Here is a 21963-nt window from a genome sequence, read left to right as displayed (position 1 = left end):
AACGCGGCCCAGGCTGCATGCTGCATAATTCCTCTGGTTTAAGGGCCTCTAGCCAATGAACTTGGTACCTAGCCGCCAGCCTGCAGAATCACAATTCTTTCTCAGGCGATAAGCGTCACCCATCCTCCATCCTATACGACGCTGATTAGATGTTGGCGACTATTGTCCAATGATAAATCGCGGTTACAATGGTCGCCGCTGTGTCGGGTACGATCACAAGCGCAGTAATGCGCGCGGAGCCGGTGTTCGGGCCGTGTTAGTGAGTTCTAGCTGCTGATGAAGGATAAGGCTGTGATTCCTATAAAACACGGAATTTCTCAGTCCAACAGACCAACAATCGTTAGTGATACAATAAATGGCTGATTGCCGAATTATGCAAGAAGATACGAACGGGAACTAGACAAGATGTCGCTCAAGAAAGTCGTCACACCCGCTATAGCCCCCGACACAGCTCGCATACGGGAGACCGCCGACCGTCAGCTCGGCTCGATACTTTTCGGAAGACTGCCTTTGGAAATTCGAGACATTATTTACGCCGAGTGTTGGAAGGCGTCCGGACTTGAACAACATGTCTTCATCCGGGATGGGCGCTTAACCCACTGGCCATGTACTCTAGCATCCGATGAAGTGGATGAGAGGCTCGAGGAGCTTCAACGGATGTTAGAAGCCCAGGAATTTCAACCGAGGTCACGTACACGCTCTTTGGTCTTAGATGATAAATGGGCTAGAAGATTTTCCTCTCCATGGCACAATCACTGGCGGTGCGAAGAGGAGATGGATGAGGCTATAGCCAACGAGGGAGGCCATTGTTACTCACCACGCTCTAGCCGTACTCTTTTCCTTCCTATCCTATTAGCTTGCAAGAGAACGTGAGCGCCCATTCTATTAGCCTCCAAAGCACATCTCATCCTCATTCTCATATATTCCGGAACAAAGAAGCTCACATCCTCCCAGCTACCTCGAAGCCCGCCCCAGCCTCTACGCCTCCTTAACCCCAATATTCACAGACCTATCCGCTGCCCACGCCTTCCTATCCCTCTCCCCATCCACAGTCTCATCGCAACTGCGCTCCCTCTCCCTCTCCCTAGCCCTGCCCGTCGAAACGCTGCACCAGCACCACCTACAGACCCACCCCACCGACCCGCCAGGCCCCTGGGCCGACCTATGCACCGCGCTCTCGAACCTCGTGCGCTTCGCCGCTCTACGCGAAGTCACATTACGTCTCGCCGTCGGTGCTTGCGATCCTAGCACTAATTCCGCCAACTCCACCGAGCAAACCGAACCCGAAACTCGGATCAAGATCGCCGGGTCCAGCTGGCGCGACACGCCGTCGTGGCCAGAAGTCCGCGAGCGCTGGGCCCTGAGCGCCGTGCGCGGGCTCCTGGCCCGTCGGCTGACGGTGGAGCTGCCGCAAGTGGCGCCGACGTACACGTACCCGGAGTGGGCGAAGCGGTACCAGTACCTTTCCGACTCCTCCGACTCCGGCGACGGCGGTGGGCGGGGCGTGCCGTTTAAGAAGTTGGTTCGGTATCAGGCGTTGCCGCCTATGCGGGTGCGCGGAGACGGGAGGGTGGAGCCTAGGATGGATGGGCCGAGGTCGCCGCGGTCGCCCGGGGTATCGGGTGCGGGTTCGGGTGCGGGTTCGGGTGTAGGTGGGGATAAGGGGGAGGGGGAGACGAGATTGCGGAGGATGAAGGGGAGTGTTAGGAAATTGGTTGGGGGGCTTAGGACGAGTTGATTGTTAAGAGCAATTCAGGGGGTGATTTTAAACGTGAAGGCTGTCTAGGTACTTAGGTAGGTTGTGAATTACTCCGTGCTTTAGGTTGTTGTGCTATTATGCATAACAGCTAGGTATCGAATCTCCCTTCGCGTTATTACAGAGCTTGGAGTCGACCTAGTACCTATTTTTGATGATCTTGCGACCTACGGTTCTATGGTCCTTTGAGTTCACGAAGTTTTTGATATTATAGTGTCGTAGAGTTCTGTTGATACCTAGCACTTCCTCATTCATGTTTTCGCGTCAGATATAGGCAAGCTTGGGTCCTTAACGCGATACTAGGTAGCAATGTTTCGATGGGTGGCTCTCCGGAGCTAGAAATAAATAGCATACCCCCAACAACTATAATGTGTTTAGAATTACGAGGTACCTCCGCTAAGTCTCAAAAGTCTCTTGATTGCCGCTTCATCGTTTGATTTACCCTCTTTACTCTTGACCTCCTTTTCCTCTATCTTGCGTTTCTCTTCCGCAACCCAGCCCGTCACTTGGCTTACTGCTCGCACAGGCGCTCTCTGGTGTTGGAGAAGATACTCCTGGAGTTGAGCCGGCGTGAAGGTTTCTGCCGGTATCTCCCTGGAGAACCTCGTAGCTAGTGCCGACAGATCTTCGCCGCCTTCAATGTCTTTTGAGGAGAAGCTATCTTGCACGCTATCGAGCGATTCGATGCTTCCACCTTTGCCGATATCATCTTCCAATAGGTCCGCCTCATACATGCGGTGAAACATTTGCTCCGCGCCGTGTTGGTTAACGTGGCCGAAATATATCTTTCGATCAATACGTCCCGGTCTCAACAAAGCCTCGTCAAGCCGGTCCGGCTGATTGGTAGTCATCAGCAGAATACGTCCCTCGCTCGAGGCAACCCCGTCAAGCGCGTTGAGTAATCCGGAAAGGGTGCACTTCATATAAGGCCGTTTCTTTGTTTTCTTCTCCTCTTCGTCGTCGTCATTCCTGTCCTTCAGCCCCACGACATCGATGTCCTCCAAAAGCACCAGACAGGGTGAAGGTAACTCCTGGAATAATTGGTCGAGAACCTCATCATTTGGAACCGCGGACAGGTCCAGTATGAATAAATCGAGCCCGAATTCCCCCGCTAATGCAACTGATAGCGATGTCTTGCCGGTTCCAGGCGGACCGTGGAGGAGATATTCTCTACGATAAGGGATGTTGAGCGAGGTGTAATACTGTCGAGTCCTAGGGTCGAGGTATTGCTCTATATCCGACACCAAGTCGGATTTTACGTCTTCATCAAGGTGAACGGAATCCAGACGTCTCGTTGCCCTGTGCGCCTTAACCTCCCAGCCATATTCCATATAACTGAACATCGTAAACGCATGTATAGCCACGGTTGATTGTTGCTGTTTCTCCGAGAAGCTGCGACATTCCTTAAGGAACCTTCTAGTGGGTTCTTGGGAGCGGCCAATCGAGGATACGGTAAGGTTAACTTTGCTATTGCTGTCTTTTTCCTCCCTTCCTCTCACCCTACGGCGACCGGTCCTGAGTTTGCTCCCGATTACCGCGCTGCGCGACAGCCTGATCATAAAGGGCCGCCTCTCGTACATGAACCAGATTGATTTAAAGGCAGGCAGGTAATCAATTTGGACTTTTCTTCTACCCCTATACTCCGCATATTCTTTTGTGTCCATATCGTTTCCCCTAAGGATTGTTGTCTGAGCAAAGAGGGATCTGTTCGTCCGCTGCTTCAGGACATTGGCGGAAACCCAGGTCAGTACTTGTTCGTAGAGCTCGTCTGGAGCCGGCACGCAGACAGAGACCATGAAGGACTTCTGGATCCATTCGTACATCCGAAAGATAGACCTGCTAGCTGGCGTGATGGCAGCAGAGATAAGGCTGAATAGGGTTAGCAGGACGGAAATATGAGTGAAATCTATTTTGAGAGTTTGAGACAAGAAGTTCTTAAGCTTTTGAAAAGTGGGATTTCCAGGATCAATGAAGCGTCCCGTTATAGGGAAGAGATTGGCGTAAGGAGTCCGAGCCATGGTGATGATACTTGCAAAGATCGACTGATGATAACTTCTCCCATACACTTGTATGGCATTGAGTTATGAGGATGGTCAATTATATAGGTCGGACGATTGTCCAAAGAACTTTGACCATTGAGATCTCATATTGCGTAAATGTAAGACAAACCCTCTAGCCTCCACAAACATTGTGCCATTACAAACATGCGCATAGTATATCTAAAGTCTATGATAGGGACTATGGTAGGGAATATCTCATGTCATTTTCACATGGTTTTTGGATCAGTTTCGGAATTCTTTGTACTACGGCGGGTAGACGAAGGAGAAACAGCCAGCTAGCGAAGTGTCGTAGTTGATGGAGAAATTGTCCATGGCTAGGAATTTAGTTAACCTACAGCACGTTGCTGTTCTGGGTAGCATCAGCTTGAACACAGTACGAGACAGAGCAATCGTGTCTCTAGATTCTGTAGGTTTGACGAACCGGTTCGCCATGACAAACGTTTATCAACAGACTACTCAAGTATGGCAACCTATCACAGGATCCTCGTGGCGTAGCAGTATTGGATAATTGTGCCAGCCAGTACAACGGCGCGTACGACACATGGATGTAATTCCGATGAAATTGAGTTTTCTTCGTGAGCCTAGACTGCTACCTTGCCACGAAACCTCATAAAGACTGAAGCTTTTCCTAGAATGGCATCCGGTACGCCTATGAACACTATCATTACGCGTAGCAAAGCGGTATATACGTGCTCGAAATACGAGACTACCGGTGGAGCAAAACGGGAATTGGGGTCATCGATCGTCTCAATCTCGATGCCGTGACAGATCTCACCGGCGAAATTCGGCCTCGAGGCCAAGCCTCCCCCCTCCACCTAAGAGCTTTTCATGGAACACTAATCCTCGCAACATGCCAACCGTAACTTGCTTTCCGCCTGAAACGCCCATACACCAAACTCCGCCGCCTAACCAAGTTCAGTTCAACAGCAATCTCCGTGAGACAATTTCAAATGTCTTCAAGAAGCCTCTTCGCCGACTCGTCCTCCTAGACCAAGTCCGCCACCAAGATTACGCATGTGAACTTCTCTCAACCGACCGACCCAATGTCGTCGTAGGATCGGGGTCATCTTGACGAAGACCATAGCCTTGTTCTCATCCGTGAGGGCCTTCTCCGCGATCTTGAGTTGGAGGTCAGCATCCTCGTCAGCGAACTCGGCGAAGAATATCTCTACCGCCTGTTCTGACCATTTAGGGGGAGATCGAGCCTTGAGAGCCTCCGCAAGGGACAGTATGCTGTCTTCGATAAGCCCAGGGGTGGCGGTAAAGGAAGGATGAAGGCTTTGCGGCGCCGCTGAGGCGGCAGCAGGCGGAGCGGCGGCAGAAGAAGATGATGGCGTAGTCGATTGCTGGGTGTAGAAATTAGATGAGAAGCGCGAAGGTCTACCTCGACGTTTCTCGGGATACATCGGACTAGGGTTGGGATTGGGGCGCTTTTGCGCCTGGGTGTTTGGCACTTGCTCGTCAGGTGGGGTGAGCGCGCTCGGGTTTGCGTTGATAGATGATCGGGGCGGAATAGTAGTTGATGAAGGTCGCTGCATAGTAGATTGCGACATGGAAGGAGTCGGCACTGGTTGACTCATTGGTTGCGACTGCTGTACCGAGTTCTGCGTAGGTGTCTGGGCGTAGATGCTCCCATCGAGGGAAGGATCGATGACTGTCTGATCCGCGGTCGCGGTTGCGGTTGCGGTGCTTGGTCTCGCTGACAAAGTGCCGTCGGGGTTCCTTCGTCTCGGCTTCATGATTCGCTTAGGCGCACCGCCAGATCCCACGACATCGGGGAACAGTATCTCCATGAATTCTTCATGGTCAAAGGGGCGACCTCTGAGGGCTTTGGAGAGCGGTTCTCTCTATTAAAGAAGTGTTGTTAGAATGAATAGAGGTTTATATATTATATATTAATTATTTATTTTAAGAAATATTTACTTACTTCGAAATGACGTCGCCAAGCTTCCTCGCTCGCGGTCACCATCCTGGTGGTGGGGTTGTAGAGAAATTCGGGGTCTTCTCGTAGACCTCTCCACATCCGGAACTTCTTACGCGCATTGTCGGCCTTGTTAATCAAGTGACTTTTTTCGGGATAAGCGCCATGCTTGTCGCGTAAGGTGATAGCAGCTCGCTCCCATGCGCCCGACTTGAAGCTGTGGTTCTCTTTATAACCCATCGACATGGATTCACATAGCGACCTGAAGAAAGTCTCCTCATAGGCGAGGTTCCAGCTGAATCGCGGGGTCCGCCTGTCGGCATTGCGACGCGAGCTACGCGTGCCGGTCACTTCGACCTCATCGTCTGACATGATGCCGATTGCTGTTGTTGCTGTCGCTGCCGAGAATGACAAGAGACGACAGGCGACAGACGATAAACAAATATCGAGATGTCGAGAGGTCGGGCGACCAGAACGAGCTGAATCCGATCAGACGGAAAAGCTGTTATCGCAAGTTAAACGGAGACGTCAATCAGATGCGAAATGTGCTTATCGGTCGAGTAGCTGTCTTCCAGGGTCCACGGAAGTGTTGTGGTCAGTTACGGTAGAAAATGCGAAAATGTGTGAGTGTTGGGGGAATTTCTGGGGTTTCCGGTTTCAAACGGTGGACAAAATAAGATGGACAGACAAGAATAATCGGTGGCTGGAATATTTCCCTCACGTGTATGTGGCCTATGTGGCGTAAAAAATGGCGTATAATTTTATCGCGTCATTCGTACCCAGGTGTAACCAGTGTAACTTACGGTTACCTACATGTCTATCTTAGGTGCCTATGTAATTATCAAGATATCTTCCATGTAGGAGGTACCTAGTAGGTTTGTATGTAAGTGTTCGTGAGTTTGTTAACGGTTAAATACGTATCGATAGAGGCTTCTCATTATTACGTGACCCAACTCAGGCTTAACGGAATTTGGAATCTCATTGGAATCTCATCCCAACTTCTTTTCCTCCCCCACAATCAAAACCCATAATCCACAACTCAAGGCCTTGTGTGAAATCTTACCCGGAACAAGCTTCTTCTAGCGGCGATATATTCCATATATGGCACAACTGTTCTTCAACCCTTCATCATTAATCGGTGTTTTAACTGTACAGTCACCTACCAGAGCAGTGCGGACGCCCCATTTTTTGAACCTTAACACTCGATACCTCCTAACCCTAACCCTGACCTCGAGGTCATAACTTGATACATTGGTACCTCCCAGAAATACCTTAGGACAGAGGCTAGTATAGTGGATATTAAGCCTCGAGAGCTCTAGTCTGTTATGGCCATTTTTGTTTTCTAATTGGAGCGAGATTTGATTTAATATGGCCGATCTAAAATAAGGCATATTGCAGTCTGAATTTTTGATGTACTTGTTGTTAGGGAATAAAAAATGGGGCGTCCGCACTGCTGTGGTAGGTGACTGTACTGTAATTTTCGTCTTCATTTCCTTAATATCCACACTCACAGACGCTGCAAGGATCCTTGATCTCTCATACCCGGCCTAAACCCTGCGTCGCTCTTGAAACGCACCAGCTTTTCCAGCTAAAGCCTTACGATTGGCTCCTCGACTTTCGAGACCAAAGGATGCTCCATATTTTTAGCAGGCCTTTGTCGAGGAATAAGCGTACCCTGTTCATAACAGGAAATGCTTGAGAAGCGAAGCCTTTATTCCTGCCTATTCAACCATCATTATCATCATCAATAATTATCATAATCTTTGTATTCGTCCATATGACTTACTGGTCCTCCGTGCTCGCCTTCAGTCGACGATGAGGCTGTGCTGTCATGATGGCCTCTATCATGACAATATATCTTGAATACGCGTTGGCTGTTTCATGTAAGCACATGGGGGTTTTAACCGTTGGTTGAAATCTTCATGTAGGGCTGGTAAATTCTCAACTCCGCAGGATACCCTTCAGGATTCTTTTTCCATTTATATTATAACCGTATTGGAGTCAGCCGGAACTAGTCGTGATGGTGTGCTGACTGGTACCGCATATTCGGCAACATTTTGGGGGCTGCGCCGGTAGATATCGAGAACCATACGCTGTTGTGGTTTGAGGCGTAAATTCCCCAGAAACTGCCATTGGGGGAGACCTAAGCCCCTGCATTAGCTCCTGAAGCTATACGTCCACTGGATCTCTTCCTTCAGACCAGTCGGGCTCTCAATTACGAAGTCGGCTCTCCGTTTTGAAAAGAAAAGAGCCCCTCGGCTAGGCCACACCATGCGTTTTAAGATTCCTAGTGGGTCCCGTTTCGATTGTCGACGGGGAATATGACGACGCATATCCTATTCGAGTGAATAGTGCCGCCGTCGTCCTAGCACTCGAGACAAACCACGCATCATATCCATGATCGACTCTAGTAGGCTTGGCCTGGAGCTTGTTTCTGATCTCCATGGAGATCGAATGATGGTGTGCATGGGTAAATCCCTGACCCCCTTTTCGTTTCTCTATCGCTTTTTCGACTTCAAAAGGCAGAGGTCTTGGCTCTCGTCTGTTCTTCTCTTTCTATCTCATACTTCAACTCCATGAAGTTCGTTGTCTGAGACAATTTCCATTCAGCAGTTGCTTTATTGTTTCCTTTCTATTCCGTCCCTCATTGCTGGTGCTCTTTGGCTTCACCATTCTTTCTTCAAAGACTTCTTCAAAACTGACCCGACCTAGTCGAATCGCCAACCGGAGTTGGGTTTCTCTTGTTACTTCATCAATCCACCTGGTGTGGTGATACGTATATTATTCTCTTCTACTTTTGTTTATCCCTCTTTTTCTTCTTGGGTATATTAGGAAAATGCAGTCCCTCGCGCAGTTACTCTTAGTCTTCGGACTCCTAGCGCTAGCTTCTTCGTCTCCGACGGGGATCCAAAAACGAGGCGTGTACAAGGTTGAACGAGTAGCGAACCCGAACTTCACCGGCCGCAATGGCCCTCGAGCTCTGCTGAAGACGCTGAAAAAGTACCGGATGCCCATACCGGCTTCCGTCGCAGCCGCAGCTCAGAAGGATGAGATGATCACGAAGAGACAGAACATGAAGAAGGGAAAGGGTCGCAAGGGCAAGGGTAAAGGAGCCGGCGCGGCTGGTGCTGCTGCTGGTGCCGCTGCTGGTGCCACCGCCGCCGCCGCCGCTACTGGGTCGGCTCCTAACGGCACCGGCCTCGTTACAAACACTCCTGAGGCCAACGATGTCGAGTATCTGTCTCCCGTTAACATTGGTGGACAGACCTTGAACCTCGACTTCGATTCTGGCTCGTCTGATCTATGGGTTTTCAACACGCAGCTTAGCGCCGCCGCCACGCAGGGTCACACAGTCTTCGACCCAACTAAGTCCAATACGTTTGCTCTCATGCAAGGTGCTTCTTTTGAAATCTCTTACGGTGATGGCTCGGGAGCTGCGGGCAACGTCGGTACCGACACCGTCAACATTGGCGGTGCTACCGTTACCAACCAAGCTGTCGAGTTGGCAACTGCTGTCTCTTCATCCTTCGTCCAAGACACCTCGAACAATGGTCTGCTCGGTCTTGCTTTTAGCCAGCTTAACACGGTGCAGCCAGCTCCGCAGAAGACATTCTTCGACAACGTCAAGTCATCCCTCGCCGAACCCCTATTTACTGCCGATCTCCGCGCACAGGCAAACGGTGCTTATGAGTTTGGTCGTGTGGATCCGACCAAATTCACTGGTGCGATGACCTGGGTTCCCGTTAACACGACGGCTGGCTTCTGGCAGTTTACTAGCCAAACCTTTGCCATCAACAATGGCACTCCCCAGACCTCCACCGCCGGAAATCAAGCTATTGCTGACACCGGCACTACCCTCCTTTTGGCCGATGCTGCCGTAGCAAAGGCTTACTATGCACAAGTTCAGGGTGCCGTCGATGACCAACAGCAAGGTGGATTCACATTCCCTTGCAACGCGAACTTACCCGACCTTCAGCTGGATGTTGGTGGTAGCATGGCTACCGTTAAGGGCGCCGATATCAACTTTACCCAAGTCGATGATCAGAGTAAGTTTCTCAAAAATCACGAATCCAGATTCATCTTACTAACAGATAACAGCTTGCTTCGGCGGTCTACAGGCTACAACGGCCGGCTTGCAGGTTTATGGCGACATCTTCTTCAAGAGCAACTTCATCGCCTTCAACGGTGGCAACAACACTCTGGGTTTCGCGGCGCACGCCTAAATCTGCTCACTTGTAGCCAGCTGTATATCCATTTCCTGTGAAATACGAGCATCAACTGTATATACTATTTGATATTTCTACAAAGGGCATGAGTCAGGACACAGTAGACTTGGAGATTTACTGAGGACCATGGTGCCTGTACATACCCATGAATTTTTAGAGGAACATTAGCAACTGCAGCACTGCGGAGTTTCACTGTGTAGCATGCGGCGTGAGCGTGAAAGATTTCCTTCAACCTCGGAATAAAACCCCAAGTTTTTGAAACATAACTATTTAGGTACCTATCAAGTAATATCTACCTAGATATATACATCGAATGCCATTGAGCTCACTCATACGCTAAAACCCACACGCATCTGCGAAAGCTCTAAAGTTACGAAATATGATAACCTACCTATTATTTACTTGACCTTCCATACATCCATTTTTAGTTGTATTCCATCTCATGATTATAAAGTACTTCTGCACCTATACGAAGCCTTTGAAACGTACGATGCGTACGGCTGGTCATAATAAATCTGGTATCAAATCTGTTACGGAAACACCCCCTGACGACGCGGCCTCGCCGCGATGAGGCCGCCATTGGCGCTTTTCGCCTCACGCAGCCCACAACCAAGTAGCTATGAACCAGCTGGCTGGGCAGTTGGTTGGTCCATGACATTTATACCATTTACTCGCAAAGTCTGACCATTTGAGGTGATACCTCACTTTCATAGCTCATGATTTTGTTACACTCCTCACTCCGAAACGAGGCGGGCTTCCTTCTAGATGTTCAAACCCGATTAGCCGAAATCCTTCCTTTGAATCCGGCATAGGCGCCGTCGGCGATAAGAGGGTTACCGGAATTTAACCCTTCCGGAGGCGCAGATGTTGGCCTGACAAGAAGACCTCGTGGCGAAGGCCTCATCTATTCTTACATATGCTAGAAAGCTGTAGGTTTTCTGGTGTAGGATCCTATTTAGCTAGACGGCCCCCATCACGATCCGCTCTCTGTGATTCTAAAAGTGAGTCGGTATGCTCACGATCCGAGCTTTGAATAATGATTTGGTAGCGAATCCTCAGCAAGGCCGTCAATTTAAGCCTCGGCGACCTTCGTGGTCGATAGCTTCTATTGGCCTCCATTGCAAGAATCCCGTACCTAGGTGGCATTCTGAAAGCAAAGCACAACGGCCGTCATCCACCAACCATTTGGTCGGAATTAATTATCGCACGCACCGTAAACCAACAGCTATTGGCTGACTTACTGTGCCCAACTATCGAGAAGTTACATCGTGAAGTGACCCAATAAATTAAGCTGAGTCAGTCCCAGTTATTCGGCGAATACGCATAGTGCTAAGATTTACATACCTACCTACCTATGCATAGGGCTGTCCGATTCGTCGTTCGAGAAAAGGGCGCTAGAACGGCCTAGTTATGAGCAGACGGAGGGCAGACGGAAGCTAACAACATACTCGGGAAGTCGAAGCCGCAGACAGTATTTAATTACGTACAGAAAACCACCCGGACAAACGTCAGCTACCGTACCTTGGTAGTAGGACGTAGGCGAAGCACACGGACCTTGCATGAATACCAATTTTATACGGACTTGTAATTATCTTGGTACGCTTAGAAGTTACAAAGCCAGTGATTTATACGTTGATCGACCCCAACGTGCCTCGGTATTCAAATCTCTAGGTGATACGCCGACAGTTCGGTTCTGACTTGAGAAACCGAACACTCTTTTTGCTGTGAAATGTGACGAGCACAGTTCCCCAGAGATCCAAGTACCTGATTCCCAGGAAATACATCGAATAGGCATGTTTGTTCGACAGGTCTTCCGAAATCGGATAACACCATTGGCTCCCCTTGCGACACCGATGTATCCATCAGAGATCAGGTACGAGGTGAGCTGACCCCCATATTAACACTCCCTTACCTCTTCCGTCAACGGTCACCCGCATCACGAACGAAGACCATACTCCACGATCAGGCTCGACCAGCAGTTTGACGTAAAAGTTTTACCCACTAACGGAGAGGCTAATGCACCAAGCTACGTGGCGAACCTTGGTTCTATGGAAAAAGGACCTGCCTACTTTACCAGCTTCTACCAACCACATGCGACGACCGGATGATCTGATACTATACTAGGTATCGCTTTCGAAGTCAGCTCGATGCACTCGAGATCTTAGATTTTAGGGGACCTACCACAAACCGCCGAGACCAGAACACCATCGACCGTTCAGGCGGAAATCCCCAGTAATACGATGCATACGAGCAACTTACCTGTTTTGAAATGAAGGTGTAGGATGGTCAGGATGCTATGTCGATCTTTTAGGCGCATGCTTGCATTTGCCCTGCTCCGAATATGCAGATGCCCTTCGGTTTAATCGGCCTACGCTGGTATATCGGCCTTCCACTTCTGGACTTTGCAACATGTTCGGAGCCTCGGATTTTGATGCTAACCTATGGATATCTAGGGAGGTAAATATTGCGAATTTGCTTTACGTCGTCAGCCCGAAAGAAGTCTATGTCCAACATGAATCACACCCACACTTTGCGCCTTTTATGTCATGTCGATGTAGTCCGAGGAGGATGGGGTGTAGCCCGATGTTTAAGTTAAATGAAGGGCGGGCGCTCACTGGCTGTGCTTCGTTAGCGCATACAGACGGATAACTCGGGTGGGGGTAGGGCTACCTTAGGTGATGGAAAATGAGGGCATCCGCAGGTTCGAACAATTGCAGATGCAAGACTTCTAAAAAGGGAAACCTTCACGCTCGGCGTTTACACTCGTAAGGAGTAAGGTATGCCGAGACATCGTCCGTCCATGACCCCCATAGAAACTCGATCGAAAGTTGCCTCCGAAGCTGTGGAAACAACTTGGGTATATGAATGGGTATGTGAATTGCAACATCGATTCTACAGCCAAGGATCGACCCGGGTCTTCCTTGACTCGACCAGGTTTCTGAAATTAACTGCCAGTTATCTGATCCGTTTAAAGTTATCTGATCCGCACTCTGTGGAGAAGAACATACGTTGGTGTCATCTTGGGATCCGTTATAACGGCCCCCGTTAGCTCCCCTCCATTAAACCGTCCTAGGGCCGAAAAGGAATGTTGCTTCAGATGAGCCACATACACCGGCCGACGTCCTCTCGTAACCTGGTGCCTGTGCTAGTAAATCGTGAGAAGAACCAGTTGCCGTTGTCGGCAAGAATGGAGACAGGTATGGAACTATCATGTGCTTGCTGCGTTCTTTTCCCCCGTTAGCGTTCTAGGCACTCGGTGGCCTGGACTTTTTAAAAGTGATCCGCGATCAGCATACTTCTGCATCTTGCACGACGCTCATTAAGTCCCCAGGGTCCACTCGTCCGTGAGAGACATGCGAGAAGTCCGTTACTCGGGCGCATGAATAACTGTAAATCAAGCTCGACGATATTATCAACGAATGGGAAACGTCCTTGCCGGAATGTCAACAATGGAGCTAAAGGACATCGACGTCTCGTGTGCTAACTCTGTTCACTCCGACGAAGGTGCGTTGAGCGGTCACCTAACGACGCCGCCGACGGATTTCGAAGAGGATGGCATTACTACAGAGCAGCTGGAACAGATATGGAGTTGGAATACTCCTGTCCCGCCGACCTTGAAGACGTGTATGCACGAATTGGTGACGGAGCAAGCAAATAGGGATCCTAGTCGGCCGGCTGTCACCTCGTGGGATGGCGCGTTCACATACGGCGACGTCAACTCGAGATCAGACCAATTCGCGGCCCATCTCGTATCAGTGGGTGTTAGAGTAGGATCAGTTGTGCCGTTATGTTTCGAGAAGTCGAGATGGACGGTTGTGGCAGTGTTAGCTGTTATGAAATCTGGAGGTACCTTCGCGTTGATGGATCCAAGCCAACCCGAAGGGAGGTTACGCACTATCGTCGAACAAACCGGCGCATCTATCATTGTAACGTCAAGGCAGCAGGAGAACCTCGGTAGTCGCATTGCGCCTAACGGAACGCGAATCACACTATGCGAAGAGAACTTCAGCAGCTATGACACCTCTTCAAGCTTACCCTCCGTACCAGCAAGTACGAATTTATACATACAGTTCACATCGGGAAGCACGGGGAAGCCGAAGGGTTGTGTAGTCACACATGAGAACTATTCCAGCGGAGCGGTGCCGCGCGCGGATATAGTCGGATATCGCGCTCATTCCCGGGTTCTCGACTTTGCATCGTACGCCTTTGACGTCTGCATCGACTGTATGCTCTGCACATTGTCAGTCGGAGGCTGTTTATGCATCCCCTCGGATGCCGATCGGGTGAACGACTTAAGCGGTGCTATACGGAAGATGAACGTCAACATGGCTCACATGACGCCCTCGGTTGCCCGTGTTCTTGACCCCGATATCATACCTTCGCTTGAAGTGCTTGGTCTGGGAGGAGAGGCCATATCTGCAGGCGACGCGGCCGCTTGGAGTCGCCACGCAAAAGTCGTTAACGCCTACGGTCCTTCGGAGTGCACCGTAGGCTGTGCTGTGAACGGCGATGTTGGATCTGAAAGCCATAAACCTTCCGTCAGCATCGGTAGGGGCGTCGGAGGATCGCTTTGGATTGTCGACCCTTCCGACCACAACAAGCTCGTGCCCATAGGCGCGGTTGGTGAACTTCTAGTGGAGGGGGCTATAGTAGGACCGGGATATTTGAATGATCCCGAAAAGACGGATGCGGTGTTCATCAACAATCCAAAGTGGCTCCTTGCTGGGAGCCCGCAACATGAAGGCCGTAAGGGGCGGTTATACAAGACTGGTGATCTCGTAAGGTATGATCCGGACGGAACAATCATCTTTGTCGGCCGAGGAGACCAGCAGGTGAAGTTGCGCGGACAAAGGATTGAGTTGGCGGAAATCGAATACAACATGCTCGACAAGCTACCTCCGGGAACCCGTGTCGCCGCCGAAGTCATCCGACCTGGCGGTCCTGCGGGCGAACCGACCTTAGTTGCGTTCGTCGCCGAGCGAGCAGGCCTTGTGTCAGAATCAGAATCTCTTCTAGGATCTCTGCCCCCTCAGGTCCTAGATTCTCTTACGAATATGAACAAGGCCCTTTCGGAAAACCTACCCATATACATGGTGCCTGCAGCATACATCCCGCTACAGGTCATGCCCCTATTAGTATCGGCGAAGACTGACCGCAAGCGCCTCCGAGAACTAGGCCATTCTTTAAGCCGAAAAGATATTGCTAAATTTACGGCGGCGATGGTTCCTAGAAAAGAGCCCTCAACCCCATCGGAGAAGAGCCTAGCCCAGTTATGGAGTCAGATCCTAGGTCCGGAGGTGGAAATCGGCGCCCACGACAATTTCTTTAACTTAGGAGGTGACTCACTTCGCGCAATGAAGCTAGTGGCTGCTGCGAGGACGCAAGACATCTCTCTCACCGTTGCTGATATTTTCGCCAACCCAATGCTCTCGGATATGGCCCTGGTCGCAAGACCCGGGTCTGGCGAAACAAGTATCGAGATCCCGCCTTTCTCTCTTCTCAGCGATCAATGGTCTGAAGAGTCAGCTCGAAATGAATGTGCCGCATTCTGCGGCGTTGATCCATCAATGATCGAGGATATCTACCCATGCACACCTCTACAAGAAGGTCTTATGGCTTTGTCTGCTAAGGTTAGCGAAGCCTATGTCGCGCAACGTGTGGTTGAACTTGCGGACGAGACGGCAGTGCAGAAACTCGCAAATGCCTTCAAGTTAGCGTCAAAGGACTGTGCAATCCTCCGAACGAGAATCGTTCAGGTGCCAGGCCAGGGATTAATGCAAGTAGTTGTCAAGGATGACTTCGATTGCAAGACATTGTCCGGCCAGAACCTCAATGATTATCTAGTTCAGGACCGGAGCGACTCCGTTCAACTCGGCAAACCCCTTGTTAGATACGGAGTAGTTGTCAATGAGCAATCTACAGGAAAATCGCATTTCGTCTTGACAATGCATCACGCTCTCTATGATGGCTGGTGTATGCCTCTAATCGTTGAACGGGTTAATCGAGCGTATAACAACCTTTCCACTGAGAGACCTGCTGATTTCAAGCACTTTATCAGCTACCTCGGCAATATGGACAGCAAAGAATCAGAGTCTTTTTGGCGAGAAAGGCTAGATGGTGCCAATGGAGAACAGTTCCCTACTCTCCCCTATTCTGGCTACCAGCAGCAAGCCGACTCCCTCTTGGAGCACTACGTACATACCGGAAAGCCTAATAGCGGAATGACGATAGCTACGATTATCCGGGGAGCTTGGGCGCTTCTGGTCTCAAATTACATGGCATCCAACGATGTCGTATTTGGTGAGACGCTCACTGGTCGCAACGCCCCGATCCCGGGAGTTGAAGAGATTGAAGGGCCCATGATCGCTACTATACCAGTCCGAGTAGCCGTCCACCCTAATGCAACAGTATCAGAGTACTTGCAAGATATACACGATCAATCAGTCGCTAGCATTCCCCATGAACATTTCGGTCTGCAGCATATCAGACGCCTAAGTCCAGATGCTCGAGAGGCATGTGAACTGAGGACAGGTCTAGTATTGCATCCCAGCACAGACGCCGATGCTGATGCATCGAAAGATAGCCAACCAGCGGACTGCTTCGTTCCTGCCGGAGATGCCGAGGCGGCAGAGGAGGCGCTCAAGTTTAACACTTACGCTCTGATGTTGGTGTGCTCCCTGGACCCTCAAGGCTTCTTAATTATGGCTAGCTTCGACTCCAAGACCGTGACGAGCCCGCAAATGGAGAGAATGCTACACCAGCTTAGACAAATCACACAGCAATTCATCGAGAACCCGGACATCAAATGCGGCCAACTTCAACTTCTAACCGAGGCAGACACAGCTGAGCTCACCCGTCTCAGCAAGATTGGCGCGGAAAGCGAAGCTGTTAAAAGTTTACTTCCGGCAGAATCCAAGGCATCGGAAGCGTGGATCATTGACCCGACTGAACCTAATAGGTTACTCCCTGTCGGTGCTGTCGGGGAACTCCTGATACGAACCTCGAGCAACCCAAGCTTAGAATCAGTACCATCCCCTAAATGGGCTGAACAAAGCTACGACGGTCAACTGTATAGAACCCACAAGCTCGCAAAGTATGATGCGAATAATGTAATCACCTTCATCGAACGGACAACCCCCGTGAAGGAACCCGCTGCTCCGCGACAAAAGCGCGTATCGGCCACTTCAGCAAAGCAAAAGAGCCTACGACAAACCTGGAGCCGGATTATAGCCATCGAGGAAGACGATATCGGGCTAAACGACAGCTTCTTCCAGCTCGGAGGAGACTCGATCGGTGCCATGAAACTTGTATCCGAGCTTCGTGTCAAAGGCCTTGAGATAACGGTGCCTGAAATATTCCAACACAGGACGTTGTACGATATGGCCAAAATTCTACGAGAAAGAGAACAAGTACCAGTCGAGTCCGAGGAAGCACCTCCATCACCATTTTCGCTGCTCGACGTCCCAGACGTAGAAGCCTTTATCGCAGAAACAGTCCGACCAGTCCTTCCTCAAGGCGACCTCGTGATCAAAGACATCCTACCAGCGCGGCCGCTGCAACAAGTCGCTGTCAAGGGCACAGTACAGCTCCCTCGCTTCTCCTCGCGATACGAACTCTTCCACCTGGACGGGCACGTAGACAAAGCCCGGCTCTTCTCCAGCTGCCGCGACCTCGTCGCCCGCAACGAAGTCCTGCGCACGGTCTTCGTCGAGAGCGGCTCGAAGTGCTTCGGCGTCGTGCTCGAATCCCTGCCTGTCGCAATCGACGAGTACGAGATCGAAGGGGACCTGAACTCCTTCGTGCACAAGCTGTGCGACCTCGACGTGCAGACGAAGATGCCTCTCGGCTCCGCCTTCGTAAAGTTCTTCTTCGTGCGCGGCGAGGGCGCCAAGAGCTGCCTCGCCTTCCGCATCTCGCACGCGCAGTACGACGAAGTCTGCCTGCCGGCCCTGATCCGGCAGCTCGCGGCGCTGTACGATGGCGTCACGCCGACGACGACGACCCCGGACTCCGTGCCCTTTTCGTCGTTCGTGTACCATGTCGTCAACAAGTGCATCCCGCGCAGCATCCCGTACTGGAGGGACCTATTACAAGACAGCGAACTGACGATCCTGCGCCCGGACCTACCGCTGACTTCCAGAGTCCCCGACGCTATCACGCGCACGGTCGACATCTCGGCGCGCTCGAAGGACATCACCATCGCGACGCTGCCGACCGCCGCCTGGGCCCTCTGTCTCGCGCGCCGGCTCTCGCTCCGCGACGTCGTCTTCGGCGAGGTCGTGACGGGGCGCAACATCGACCTGCCGCACGCCGACGCCGTCATGGGTCCCACGTGGCAGTACGTCCCCGTGCGCGTGCGCTTCGACTCCTCCTGGAAAGCGGTAGACCTATTACAACACGTGCAGAACCAGCATATCGAGAGCGCGCAGCATGAGGGTATGGGGCTCGAGGAGATCGCGCGCGAGTGCGTGCCGAAGTGGCGCGAGAAGGGGGTTAATTGGTTCGATAGCGTCGTGCACCAGGACGTGTACCATGTCGAGGAGCTGAAGTTCGGTATCGGCGGCGAGGGGGCCGAGGGCCGGCTCGAGACCGTGTACCCGCATTACGAGCCGCTGCGCGAGTGGAAGGTGCAGGCTTTCGTGAAGGGGGATAGCCTGATGTTCGAGATCGTCACGTTTAGGGATTGGATCCCGGTTGCGGCCGAGCTGCTGGATGAGCTGGAGGAGATTATGGGGTTGTTGGTAAGGAGGCCGAATGAGCGGCTTTTTGAATAGGGTGGGCTTGGATACCTACCTGTACCTGGTAAGGGGGTTAGGAGAGAGGACGAGAACGTATAACGAAGTTCGAGTAAATATTCATTTTTGTATTGTTCAGTCTTTCTTTTTGTAGTGTTTGGAATATGTTACATAGATGTTATTCTTTACCATGTTATAGGTAGGTAGGTAATTGTATGTATCTCATGTTATCTTATGGAATACTGCTGCCGCTATTCGCTTCTGCGTATAACCTAGTATAGAAGTGAAGCTCCTTTTCTATGTACGAGTAGGTTCTTTCCTACCATAATTAGGTCAGCAACCCCTTTTATTCCCAGATTTACTATTGCCTCCAGATTTATTAATACAGTTCAAATAGAGACAACCTACTACAGCCTGCCAGTCCATTTGAATATTTCTATTCTATTACGGACGCTTCGCCGAAATACGCTGAAACTACCCGAACCAACAGGCAGGATCATCTACCCCTTTTCGCCGTCCACAATTCGGAGATTCGGGCGCTTACTATCGAATACCTACACGATCCTTAGGATTTTCAGAAAATACGTATAGATGCATGTAGGTAACTTCCGAACAAAGTAGCTCTAGGATGTTAAATGACTTCCTGCAGAGAAGTCTCTTATGTTCTCTCATCCAATTATACAGAGGAAGGCAGAATCCTTCTCTTCCTCTTTGATAGAGAGCACGTCTGCTTGTTTTCTAGAAAAACTAGGTAGCCTTCCGAACTCGAAATTCCTACGGACCTAAGCATTTAGTAATACGCCGTAGAAAGGATCTTTGGACTACATGCGATCTTCGGCCTAAGGAAAGTGAGCCAAAGCTGCCACCCATTCCAATGCTCTCTGCCGTACTTTCATACCTCTCATCAAACTGACCCGATGGAAGTGAACTTTGATATACTTTATTTATTTTATAACCGTTATATATATAATTTCCCAGGGGTCAATTACCCCATAATAAAATAGACAGAAGTATCAAACAAATAATAGTCGGCAAGCTTAAGGGGGTTGGAAGTCTAAAGCACGTTGCCCGAATCATCTCTAGTCCCGTCGTTGAACCATTAAATCCGCACCGCTCGACGGTATCTATTGAACGCCATGTAATTGAAGTCACATCTTACTAAAGTAGTCGCCGATTATATTCTTCCTGCGTAACCGGGCTTGCCGTCTCTCGCCTTCCTGCTCCTGTACATGTCTCGGTAGTTGTATCGTTCGTACGTGCCGAATGCGTAGAACGCAACACCAACTACCAGCCAGATGCTGGTGAGAATCAGACCGACTGGGAAAATTAAGATGTTGACTCCAGGCAGGACAAAAGCGACGGTGCCGTTATGCAGTCCCGCGACCTCGTCGTCAACGGCTAATGAGGCGAGTGAAACATCCGACATGACGACCGTGTTCGCGAAGACACCATTGACGAAAGCGGCCTCGTTGGAAGAGACATTTGTGCTGACTTGCTGACCCGTCGGACTCTTGCCAGTCAGTGTGACGGTGGGCATCACCAAGGCTTCTAACACTCCCCTATCGAGTTGTAAGCATCTACGGCGCAAGAATCAACATGTGGCGTGGAAGTTCTACTTACATCGTCATGGGTTCGGTCATTTGGGATTTGTCTATTTGGCCTATAAACATGTAGGTCTGCAGAGCTGTAGGTCCCGAACTTTGTCGTTTACCCACAGTTGATGCCGTCTGGTTGGTCGAATTGACTGGCGAGACGGAAGCTCCGCTGTACTGAAGCCCAACCGAGATCTCCTGAGGAGGGATGCTCTGGAAGTCGCCGGAAGGCGTTGATACTTGGAAGAGGCGCAGATCGGCCATGAACGTGCCGGCATTGGTGTCGAGACTGAAAAGATTGTAGCAGACTGCTGTTCCCGAGGGGTTGGTGGCCGCATTGAGTGAGGAAAGCGCCGACTCGCAAGCTGCTGAAGTATCCGTGTTCCATTGTGTCAGATTCATGTCCGCTGCCGTCGTTTGCCGTCTCCGTAAAGAATCGTCTACCTCGTCTTCGAACCTCGTCTCCAACACTGTCGCCCTCGGAGCCATCATGCCACCCATTGCATAGTGCACACCGCTAGCAAGTGCCGATGAGGCAAACGCCAACGACGCTAGAGCAACACCTTTGCAAACCATTTTGACGATAGTTCTTCACTCTATCGTAGATTATATATTCGAATAATATTTATCTTGTGAACGTGAATTAGCCGGCCGGCGGTCGAGGGATATGTCGTATGTATAAGGAACGTATGGAACCTGTCCGTCTCGTAGCTGTTCAACTTCACCGCGAGCGGAGGACTCGAATAGCGGCGATCAGATTAGAGATCTGGCGAAAGAAGAAAAAGAAAAGAGGGACCTGCCCGATGGGAAGGGGAAGCGGCTATGTTTTGTTTTGTTTGGCTCGACCCAAGCTTGCGTAAGTAATGGGGGAAAGGAGAAGAGGGTAAGGAAGATGACGGGGTATCAACTCGATATCTTAGAATGGATACTATGAGACATGGGGTCCACGAATGCACCCAGACACTTCTCAAAACCGATCAATAGCATGACTGTGGGTCGTCCAACGATCTCGCTCTGGCGGCTTAGACAGATCAAGATGTTAGGCTTGGTGTGGTTGACCCTCAATGCAACCCATGAGAGATTAGCACCTAGAACACGAGGCGTCGTAGCCCTTGTTCATTATCATGCTTTCATACTACCTATGGTACATCCTGCGACAACGAGTCTCATGGTTGTGATACAGGTGCTGGAACGAGGAGCTGAGGACTCGTAGACTCGGGAGTAGCTGGTGGCACCATCAAACGAAGAGATTCGAAAAGAAAAGCCAAGCCGTTGAAAGTACTTAGTAGCAAAACGGATAGCTAGTGGATATTTTGCTGAAGAAGTTGCATTTGCCGTACATACGACGGCGCGAAGACAGCCAATAGGAAGCGGAGAATAGCTTAGGCCTTCCTATTGGAGATACAACGGTAGGCCATTCCCGAGACTTTCGTCATAGAGGATAGCTGCAGAACTGACTGCGCCCGGCGAAGGAACCGAGACTATTTCCCAACAGCGCGTAACTTCTTCGCCAAAACACCAAGTAAGAACTTTCGGCCAACGACCTAGAAGACAATAGGATTGGGCCATTTTGAGACCTGGTCGTTTTGACTCTGACGCTCGGATAATTCTAACATTTTCGTGTCGGATCGCCTGACGATGCGACGATGCGACGATACTGAAAAAGGAGAAGG

General features: G+C 50.6%; 6 protein-coding genes across 6 annotated transcripts; 3 read left to right on the top strand and 3 right to left on the bottom strand.

Annotated features, from left to right (window-relative positions):
• The first annotated feature begins 156 nt into the window (after window positions 1–156).
• F4807DRAFT_243709 (uncharacterized protein) lies at window positions 157–1937 on the top strand. Its single transcript, XM_047994314.1, has 2 exons — window positions 157–869; window positions 955–1937. Exons 1-2 carry the CDS (start codon window positions 406–408, stop codon window positions 1736–1738), a joined length of 1248 nt encoding a protein of 415 aa, XP_047850568.1. The 5' UTR covers window positions 157–405; the 3' UTR covers window positions 1739–1937.
• Window positions 1938–2066: 129 nt separating this feature from the next.
• F4807DRAFT_440583 (P-loop containing nucleoside triphosphate hydrolase protein) lies at window positions 2067–3686 on the bottom strand. The gene has a single exon (XM_047999318.1). It carries the CDS (start codon window positions 3577–3579, stop codon window positions 2137–2139), a length of 1443 nt encoding a protein of 480 aa, XP_047850567.1. The 5' UTR covers window positions 3580–3686; the 3' UTR covers window positions 2067–2136.
• Window positions 3687–4510: 824 nt separating this feature from the next.
• Window positions 4511–6596, bottom strand: F4807DRAFT_243528 (Myb/SANT-like DNA-binding domain-containing protein). Its single transcript, XM_047994311.1, has 2 exons — window positions 5744–6596; window positions 4511–5663 (listed from the first exon to the last, which is right to left on the bottom strand). The coding sequence occupies exons 1-2, from the start codon at window positions 6107–6109 to the stop codon at window positions 4773–4775; spliced, it is 1257 nt and encodes a 418-aa protein (XP_047850566.1). The 5' UTR covers window positions 6110–6596; the 3' UTR covers window positions 4511–4772.
• A 1977-nt stretch (window positions 6597–8573) lies between these two features.
• F4807DRAFT_464054 (acid protease) lies at window positions 8574–9960 on the top strand (the record flags this gene model as incomplete). Its single annotated transcript, XM_048002065.1, has 2 exons — window positions 8574–9783; window positions 9836–9960. The coding sequence occupies 2 exons, from the start codon at window positions 8574–8576 to the stop codon at window positions 9958–9960; spliced, it is 1335 nt and encodes a 444-aa protein (XP_047850565.1).
• A 3023-nt stretch (window positions 9961–12983) lies between these two features.
• F4807DRAFT_243549 (peptide synthetase) lies at window positions 12984–18952 on the top strand. The gene is made up of 2 exons (XM_047994312.1): window positions 12984–13160; window positions 13295–18952. The coding sequence occupies exon 2, from the start codon at window positions 13383–13385 to the stop codon at window positions 18735–18737; it is 5355 nt and encodes a 1784-aa protein (XP_047850564.1). The 5' UTR covers window positions 12984–13160; window positions 13295–13382; the 3' UTR covers window positions 18738–18952.
• Window positions 18953–19612: 660 nt separating this feature from the next.
• Window positions 19613–21046, bottom strand: F4807DRAFT_243433 (uncharacterized protein). The gene is made up of 2 exons (XM_047994309.1): window positions 20319–21046; window positions 19613–20257 (listed from the first exon to the last, which is right to left on the bottom strand). The coding sequence occupies exons 1-2, from the start codon at window positions 20864–20866 to the stop codon at window positions 19873–19875; spliced, it is 933 nt and encodes a 310-aa protein (XP_047850563.1). The 5' UTR covers window positions 20867–21046; the 3' UTR covers window positions 19613–19872.
• Between the last annotated feature and the right edge of the window lie 917 nt (window positions 21047–21963).

The sequence above is a fragment of the Annulohypoxylon truncatum genome (assembly GCF_022578515.1).
Source record: "Annulohypoxylon truncatum strain CBS 140777 unplaced genomic scaffold F4807scaffold_37, whole genome shotgun sequence".
Lineage (NCBI taxonomy): Eukaryota > Fungi > Ascomycota > Sordariomycetes > Xylariales > Hypoxylaceae > Annulohypoxylon > Annulohypoxylon truncatum.
Note: the sequence above shows the minus strand (reverse complement) of the source record. Positions and strands in the feature narration are given on the sequence as shown.